Source organism: Cajanus cajan, chromosome 4 (genome assembly GCF_000230855.2).
Source record: "Cajanus cajan strain Asha chromosome 4, NIPB_CcT2T_4, whole genome shotgun sequence".
In the NCBI taxonomy this organism is placed as follows: domain Eukaryota; kingdom Viridiplantae; phylum Streptophyta; class Magnoliopsida; order Fabales; family Fabaceae; genus Cajanus; species Cajanus cajan.
This window is the reverse complement of record NC_138520.1, coordinates 3129096-3138672: the sequence shown is the minus strand read 5'-3', so window position 1 is coordinate 3138672 and position 9577 is coordinate 3129096. Positions and strand designations below refer to the sequence as shown.

Below are 9577 nucleotides of genomic sequence, written 5' to 3'. Positions count from 1 at the left end.
GGAATGGAGAAAGGGTGTGGATTGGTTTATGTGTGGCTGAGATGCGAGGAGATACAGTGGACGTGAAAGTGGGTTATCTCATCATCTTGTCACCATTGCTGCCATTGGTTGGATTGGATGTTATCCTCTGACGTGGCATGTGAGGTACATATGCATTATGCACGTAAGGGAGACACTTATTTTATTTTATTACATTTCCATTTTTTTTTTTATGATCTTACTATTTCAACTTTACTGATTTTCTTACTTTATTTTAAATGTGTGTTTTCTGTTCATTTATTCATATGCTATATTGCATTTTATTTTTTTTTAAATTCTAACGTGATGTTTTCATGAACATGCACATCAGCACCCTCTGCCCACCCATTTTTGGGTACAATTAGAAGAGATTCCTTCCTCGCGTGAAACTCTTCGTGCCAATGATAATTACATTGTCGGGAGTTTGATTAGATTATTGTCTAATGAACTAAAATTATCTGTGGTGAGATAACAAATAGTCATCTCAATATATATTTTTTTTTGTTAAATATTGTATTTAACTAACGAATCAATTAAAATTAAATAAGTTTTTAGTTCTTTAGTTTTTAAAAATACAATTTTTTTTCTTAAACTTGGTATGAAATTTTAATCCTCTATTAATATTTTTTACATAAATTAATTGTTGAGATTAAATCTTGTTTATTAATAATAATGTGCGCCAATAAGTTATGATTAACTTGATTGTTGACATGCATGTTACTTTCTAGTAGAAAATTAAAGTAATAAAAATTATTTTAATCATTTTTTATTTCAAAAAAATATTTAACCATGAGTAAATAAATAAAAAATTACTCATATTGTAAGATTTAGAATTTATTGGACAGTCACGTGACTATTAATAATTCAATTAATTATGAATCATTACTTAATAGAAAAGACTTGACTATAAAGACTAATTTATATAACAAAAAAATTATGGGAGATTTAAAGTGTTTTGGCATTTACACTTTAGATATTTAATATAATGGCTTATATATCACTTTTAAGTTTAACATAAGTTTTTGTTCTATTTAAATTAAGGTTTTTCTACATTAACTTATATATAACTTTAGTCACTTTAGACTTTTGGTTCAATATGATTGTAAAGTTTATCTTATAACATATGAAGTTGATTTAGTATTTTCAAAATCAATTATCACTTAAGATAATATTTGGTTAATATGAAAGACATATCTCATAAATGCAGATTAATCCTTTGTTGTTAGTTTTAAAATATTGCGTGAATCATGTTCATAAAAAAATATGGGTGGGGAGGGATTGGGATAACTAGAACCATGAAGACCTATGTTCAATCCTCATTGTGATCATTTTTGTAATCTTTCATATTTTTACAAAAAAAAAAATATCATTTTAAACTTGTGAATTCATTTAAACATTAATTATAGGACACATTTAAAATAATTTATTAAATAAATTTTTAAATCATCAACAAATCATTAAGGAGAAAAATAGACTCACATATTTTATATAAAAATTTTGAGTTTGAGCTTGTAAATAGAAGAGAGAAAAATGTGATTATTTTTTTTTACTAAAAATGACTAATTAAATTTTTCAAAAAAAATTATAAAACAAAATTGCTAGATACTTACACCAATAAATAAATTTTTGAATCGAAACAAATTACTGGGGAAAAACGAGATGAACCTTTAAAATATGGAAGGTTGTATCACATAAATAAACCCAAACTTTTTTCTTTTTTTTACAATCATGAAGCTAACCTTAATCTAGCCATTTCCACTTTACTAATGATAAGCCCACGGCCTTTCCGGTCCATGTACTGGGTTCCTTGTACTTAGAAGTAGGCCCAATAAGTTAGTCAATTTGAGAGAGGCCCAACCAAGTAGAGCCTGCATCACATTAAAGCATTCCTCATTCATGAAGCTCCCCAATAAAATTAAAAAATAAAAATTACCTTACTCCAAAATTATGGAGCTGAAATCATACGGAACGATCTTCACGAAAACTCGTACGATGACAGGTTTTAGGTCTAGTGATTCTTTTACAATGTCACGGAATCATTCTCCAATATTTTTAATTAATTGTATCTCGTATTAATATTTTTTCCTAAAATATCATAAATAAATTGAAGGAAAAAAAACAGCTGTAAAGTGTTAATATCTCAACACTTATTTTTAAATTTCTTATTTTATAATAAAAATATTATGTTAAAGAAACTAAATGAATGATTAATATATTATACAAAGACAATGTCACACCGAAAGATCTATTCTTTATAAAGATGAGTATAAATAATTTTTAAATATTAATTAATTAAGTGAAAAATTACTTAGAGTATCTCCTCCGTGGGATGCTTGTGTTATATTTTATCATTAAGAATTGATGCTACCATTGAATAAAAGCGATGTTTCACTTTTGTCATTTCAAGTTAGAAAATGATGAGAAAATGAAGGTTAAAGATATTAAGATTGTGAGATAAAGTTCCATAACATCATTCAAACTTTTCAAAACATGGTATGTGTACTTTCTACTGCTATTGATATCATTTAATTGGAAGAGATGACATGACAAGATTACATATATGTTGGTTTAAAATTGGAATTCAAAGTGTATAAGGGGTAGTGTATGTGTGAAAAATTAAAAGTAGTTATTTTAAAATTTTTATTATAATCTTTAAGAAATTATTTAAATTTAAAAAATTTATCAATTTGTTTTAATATATCTTACAAATTTGTTTTCTTTCTAAAATTAGGATGATGATATATTTAAATTTTGTATTATAGTTGTTTAAGTCTCTATATAAAGTCAAATAACCTAGATCCTAAATTCTAAGATTTTAAGTGTATAGATAATTCTAACGTGTGAATAAGAATTTCTCCAATAATAATGGTCTTCTTTTAAATAATTAACCTAGAAGTTTATCCAAAACATTATGAAGATTGTAAATAGAAGCTTTTCTATAAATACTTGATAAGAAATTTATTCAAAACTAAGCTCGATTAGTAAGTGCCTTTGCGTTTAACAATTCTCTGGACATTGAAGTAATGAGCACTAAATTTGAACTTTTAAAGTCAGTAACATTTATACAATGCCTAGTGTAAGAGATAAAACATCATTCAATTGAAAAAGGTAATTTTTTATTCTACGTGTTTAAACTTTGCATCACACAGAATTTTATTCGAATTTATGTTATTTAAAATTCATCCGACTCGGGCTTATTTTTTCCTTTTTCTTTTTTTTATAGAGCTCGTATTCTTAAATCAATGATTTTTGAGTCATAAAGAGCATAGACACAAATTAGTTCAGTACAATTAATTATAGTCCAGTTGGGTCACGAGTTGTTCATTAACACATCATCACGTGGCTTTTATTCAATGGTAGTATATAGTAAAAAAAAATTTAACACACATAAGAGAAAGAGAGAACAAGAGAAAATGAGAGAACGAGAGAAAGAGAAAGAGAAAGAGAGAAGGCTGGAGATATTGAGAGAAAGAAAGAGAATGAGAGAAAATTGAACGATAGGAGAAAAAAAAGAGACATTGGAAGAAAAAAGGTGTAGTGTGAGTTGTGTAAAATTAGTTGTCAAAAAGTGAAGGTACTTATAAACAATCTTCATGAGAGTAAAAATCGTAAAAATATAATATGAGTTATTTATGAGTAACGTGGCACAGTGAGACTCGTTTAAAGTGGATGGAAGTTGCTTATAAACAACTCCCATTATAAATGCTCTTAGAGAAAAGAGATTTACGTACAAAAATACATTTTTAAATATTAATTAATAGGTGAGAAGCAATTAAATGAAAAAAAAAAGATAAATTGGAAAATATTAAGGTAATTATTAAAAATATTTAAGTTATTGACAAAATTAATAATATTAATTAAGTTAGTCAACTTTCTTAAAAGTATGTAAATCAGTAAAAGGCGTTAGTATGTGTATTATAATAAAAGGACAAGTGTATAAAACATGAAAAAAGAAATAAGCAATAACATGTTATGAAAAAAGAAATAAGCAATAATATGTTAAGAAAGTAATGGACTATATTGGATTTGAATTTGTATGAATTTTTTTCAAAAAATATTATAAATAAATATAATAATATGCAATTATAAATTTATTTTAATATAAAAAGTTATATGATATTCAATTAATTTAGTAATATTTAATTAAGATAGTAAGAATTTTGTTAAAAGTTTATAAAAATTTAATAATATTTAATTAATATTTTTTCACTTAAAAAAAGATCAGTCTGTATTTAAAAACATAGAGATTTTAATAAATTATTTTGAATAATATATTTTGTGAGGCTTTTTTAAGTAAAAGTTATATGTAATTCTCTTTTCCAACAATCTTACAAAATTATTTGAGATTTCACATGACTTTTTTTTCTCTCTCTTAAATCTTCTCTCTAACCTTGTTTTTCTCTCTCTTTCTCATCTCTATTTCCTATCTCATATTCTCTCTCCTCTCTAGTCTTACTTCTCTTTATTTCTCATACATCTCTCTTGTTTTCTTTTCTATCTCATTTTTTCCTACTCTTTTTATTTATCCCTCATTCTCCTTCTCTCTATTTTTTCTACTATCTTTTTTTTATATATATAATTTATTAATATTTGTTTTTTTAATTATTAAATATTTTATATTGTTAAAATTTTAAAATTATTAAAATTTTAAAATTTTAATAAATTTTTAAACATATAATAAAAAATAGTTTTATATATTATGTATTTAAAATTTAAGAAATTTAAATTAAATTATCCAATCAAAACAATTAAAATTTCAAGTATCTTAATTTTTAAATATTCTTATTCAAACACAGCTTAAGAGAATTCTTTTAGGCTATTTATAAAATTAGTACATGAAATATACTCTCAAAAAATAAAAATTAAAAATGATATTGAAAGATTATATACAAAGAAATATTACTTAAAAAGATATGAAATTAGAAATAATTATTTAGTAAGAGATTAAAAAAATAAATATTAATTTTATTTTTCTTTATTCAAATCTTATTATTTGTTATTTTTTACTAATTATATTATATTTTAAAATTCATATTACCTTTTAAAATACCATAAAATCCGTTGAAATTTTATGATATAAATTCATTATAATTTATGTCATGAAATCTTGATTATAATTTTTTTAAAAAAATATTAAACTTTATTATATTCTTACAAAATCTTTTTAAATTTTTTTAAAAATTATTACATTTTTACAAAATCTTTTAAGTTTTTGACTTTTGTGTTAAAACAGATGAAATTTTAATCCAAAACACTCTCTAAAAATAATTTTAATAAAAAATATTTTTTTCCATTATAAACAACAAACCTATAAAAATAGTAAGCTAGTATCAACAATAAACAATAAACAAAAGTATTTTATTTGGAATATCTAAAGGTAGGAGTAGCCAAATTAGAAAATGAAAAAGGTACAATCACGAAGCATGAGAAAGCACGAGGAGTCGACGGCCACCCATTCCCATTATGGCATTATTGAGTTTCCCCCCCACACCAAAAAAGCGACATTGCAAGTTAATAACAAAAATACATTTAACAAATGCACAAGATCAGTTTGGGATTTGATTAGAACATGGCATGCTCCCGTGCGATCGGGCTCGAATATGCCAGGAACGTAGACTTGGCTGACGAGCTAAACCCGTTGAAGTTGGTCCCTGACGACGTCGTATAAGCCCCCATGTTGGGGAAGACAAGCCAATCGTTCACTTGCAGCTCCGGTAGCTGGTAATCCCTCAGAACCGTATCAATAGAATCGCAAGTTGGCCCAAACACAGTGGAAGGATACGTCTTCGAATCCCTGCATCTAGGGTTCTCAGGCCTCGAGGCGCACGCCAGTGGCGTGCACGTGACAGTAGCGTAATCAAACACAATGTTATTAAGTGTTCCGTAGATCCCGTCGTCAATCCAATACTCCCTCATCTCACCCCTAACGCGCTTCCCAATAACTTTCGTCGCCAACGTGAAAGCCGTTTCCGCGAAGTAACGCCCCGGCTCGCCAATAACCACCAGCCCCTCTTCGCTCCCGAAGCTGGCTTCAATCGCCGCGTTTATTTTCAAAGCCGCCGCGTCGAAAAGCGCGCCACAAGTGAAGCCGCCGCCAATGTCCAAAACGCTCATTCTTGGCAAGCCGAGCCGCGAAGCCTCGTCGAAGACGCTCTTAGCCGCGGATATGGCTCCTTGGTAGGCTCGCGCGTCGGCGCCGCCGCTCCCGATGTGGAAAGACACGCCGGTCACCCTCAGCCCAGCGGCTTGAGCCGCTTGGAGAAGCTCCGGGACTTCCTCGAGCAGCGCGCCGTATTTGAGGCCCAAGCTGGAGCGCGCGCCGCTGTCTTGCGGCGGCTTGATGCGTAGGAGCAACTCGCACGTGGGGTGGCATTTGCGGATCTTTTCGACCTCGTCTTTGGAGTCAAAGGTTGTAACGTTGACGCCTACAGTGGCAGCGTATCTTATGTGGGACTCCGGTTTGCATGGGTTAGCGAAGATGATTCTGTCGGGTGAGACTCCGAGGGACAAGACGGAGTCGATCTCGGCTCGGCTGGCGCAGTCGAAGCTGGAGCCGAGAGCCGCGAGCGCGCCGATCAAGGACAGGTTTGGGTTGCACTTGACAGCGTAAAAGGGCTGGACCGTGGGGAGCTTGGTGGCCCATTTGTCCATGAGGCCCATAATGACCCCCAAATCAAGGACGCTAAATGGCGAGTCCATGTCTGGTTTGTCCGCAATGATAGTTTGAATGAAATCATTGAGGCCATTTTCTTCTGCGGACAACGCAGTGACTCGCTTGCCCTTAACGCCTGAGGCACCGAAAATGGGCTTCAGGCTCAAGGGTTCTGCGCCAGTAACTAGTGTAGGCATTTTTGGTAGGGGAACGTCAAAATCTAAAAGGAGAGTTAGTATATGAGTGTAAGGACTAAGGAGAAGGGAAGTTTTTGACTTGGACGTTGGAGAATGCAATTGATGACCGTATATATACAGGTAGAGAAGTAGGGCTCTGTGCTCCAAAACCCTCGCCTGAGCCACGTGTAGCATGAACTTAATATATAACTAGACATACACCCTCACTTCATTAAAAAAGATATTATTTAGATCAAAAATATTATTATTTTATTAATTAATATATAAGTTTTTTATATGTAATTTTTTTAATTATGTAATGTAAGTTTGTTATTAATCTTTTATAACAAATAAATTTATTTTCAATAGTGAAATTACAATTAATATTGCTTCATTTTTATTTATAATTATAATTAATTTATTTGTAACTGAAAATTTAACAAAATTTAATCTCTTAATTAATAAAATCATTTTTTTTTGTAGGGGAGTTAATAAAATCATTAATTCATATATAATTACATACTAAACATAATTTTAAATTATCACACAGAAAAATATTTTTATGTTACTCATAATTAATAATAATTACATAATACTTTTCGTATTTTATTTTTTATAATGAACATTTTAATTAAATTTAACCTTTTATTGCATTATATTTTTATATTTTATCTTTTATAACGAATACTTTAATTAGATTTAATCTTTTAATTATTAAATAATATAATTATTTATATAATTATTAATTTACTCTCTTAAATAAAATGTGGAAAGATATAATATATAGAAAATATATATATATATATATATGATAGAAGATAAAAATTTTAAAAATTATTTTAAAAAAATTATCACATAAACAAATATGTTTACATGATAATATGTAAAATTAGTTTTATAAATATCATGTAACTAACAACATATAAAATTAATTTTATAAAAACATAACTTTTATATTATAATCAAATTTGGAGAACATTTATATAAATATATGAATGCATGCACACCCTAGCTAGGAACCAAAGAATTAAAAGTATGACTTTCTTACCCTCCAGCGCGACGAATCGAGAAAGCATCGAAAAGGATATCAGATCTAATCAGTCCCTCCTTTTTCTAATATATATATAGACATGAAAAACGAGGAAGGTTGTTGGAAGGAAAGAACAATTATTTTTTTTCTATTCTATGAAACCTGTTGAATTATGTGAGTTTTATTTATTTTTCAATGAGATTTGCATAAAATCCACCGATGATAATAATAATGAAGAATTATTCAACCGTGTATTTGTTGGAATGCAATCAAAGTATCACATCATTCAAACAAGAAGATAAATATGAATTTATATACACACAGTTGTCTCTATTGATTGAAAAACTTTTTAAGTGATGTTCAAAAGAAAAATCATGAGAATTGGGCTCAAAGTAAATAATATATTACCAATATAGAGACATGTGTATGTAGATACATATGTATGTGTGAATATGTGTACGTGTGTAATAACTACCGATACATAATATCTTACCATATAAATACATAATATCTCACCATATAAACATGAATATGTGTGTAATAACCCGATACTCAACAACAGTGTTCGTGTGGACAGTCTCCAAGATTAGTTCAATTTCGGACCCTTATGATGTCTTCGGTTCAGAGCCAGAGGTCACGACAGTGTGTTTGTGTGGTGATAATGACAGAGCCAAAAATGATTCCACTTTCGTTTACAGGAAGAATGATGTTTCATCTGATTAATTCAAAAGAACAAAGCATGTTGAGGTTGCAATTGTATTGCTTGTACTGCAACAAATTTGCTGATGAGGAAACCGGAAAGGATCTCAAACTTGAGAAAACAATGATATTAAATTTATTTTATAATTTTATAATTTTATGTATAATTCCATTTTAAAATAATTAAATTTACCTGTTAAAGGTACACTAACCTCCTATAGCCAGTAAAATTACTGGACCACCCACGAACCATTTGGCAAATTTCTTGACCGTAGTAGATAGTAAAAATAGAAGCTCTCGTACTGAGAAATGATATCGAGTGGAGAGTGGGGTTGAAAAATCACTGAAGTATAGTCCAAATAGAATCATACATTCAAACCTGTACAAATCCGGGTTTGGAAAGCAAATTAAAATAACGTATTAAACATAGCACGTGGTGAATAAATTAAGCATGGCTGCATGAGGATGCTTCATGCTTAGTTATACAGTTGCGGCATTTTTAACGTATTTTAAATGAATTGTATTACTTATTTAGTGAAATTTATATAAATTCGTTTAATGATAGAAAATGTGTTGACTACTTTTTATATGGCATAATGTGCATAAAATTAACTTAATAATAAGAAATTACGTTAAAAATAATTTAGACATAAAATATCATAATTTAAATATGTTAATTCTTAATATCCTTCACATTTTATTTTTTTATTATTTATTTATGTACTTAAAAATCAATGAAATATTAATTATTATTTTTTCATTTTTTCTGTTAACATCTTGATTAACTTTTTCCTTTGTCTTCTGTTCATAATTAAATGTATTATTATAGAAAAATATATTTTTGTATTTTAACTTTTTTTAGAATAATTTATTCTGTAATTACTTTCTTAATTATCCACTATTTTATCTTTTAATTAATTTTTAAACTATTCACTAAACCTTCTCTCTTTTATTTCATTATTATTTAAAAAATTGAATAAAAGCAATGGTGGATTTTTTTTT

At 28.6% G+C, this 9577-nt stretch overlaps 1 protein-coding gene across 1 annotated transcript; it reads right to left on the bottom strand.

The window, feature by feature from the left end:
* Window positions 1-5355: 5355 nt before the first annotated feature.
* LOC109801723 (ornithine decarboxylase) lies at window positions 5356-6995 on the bottom strand. The gene has a single exon (XM_083073926.1). The coding sequence runs from the start codon at window positions 6865-6867 to the stop codon at window positions 5581-5583; it is 1287 nt and encodes a 428-aa protein (XP_082930052.1). The 5' UTR covers window positions 6868-6995; the 3' UTR covers window positions 5356-5580.
* Window positions 6996-9577: the final 2582 nt, after the last annotated feature.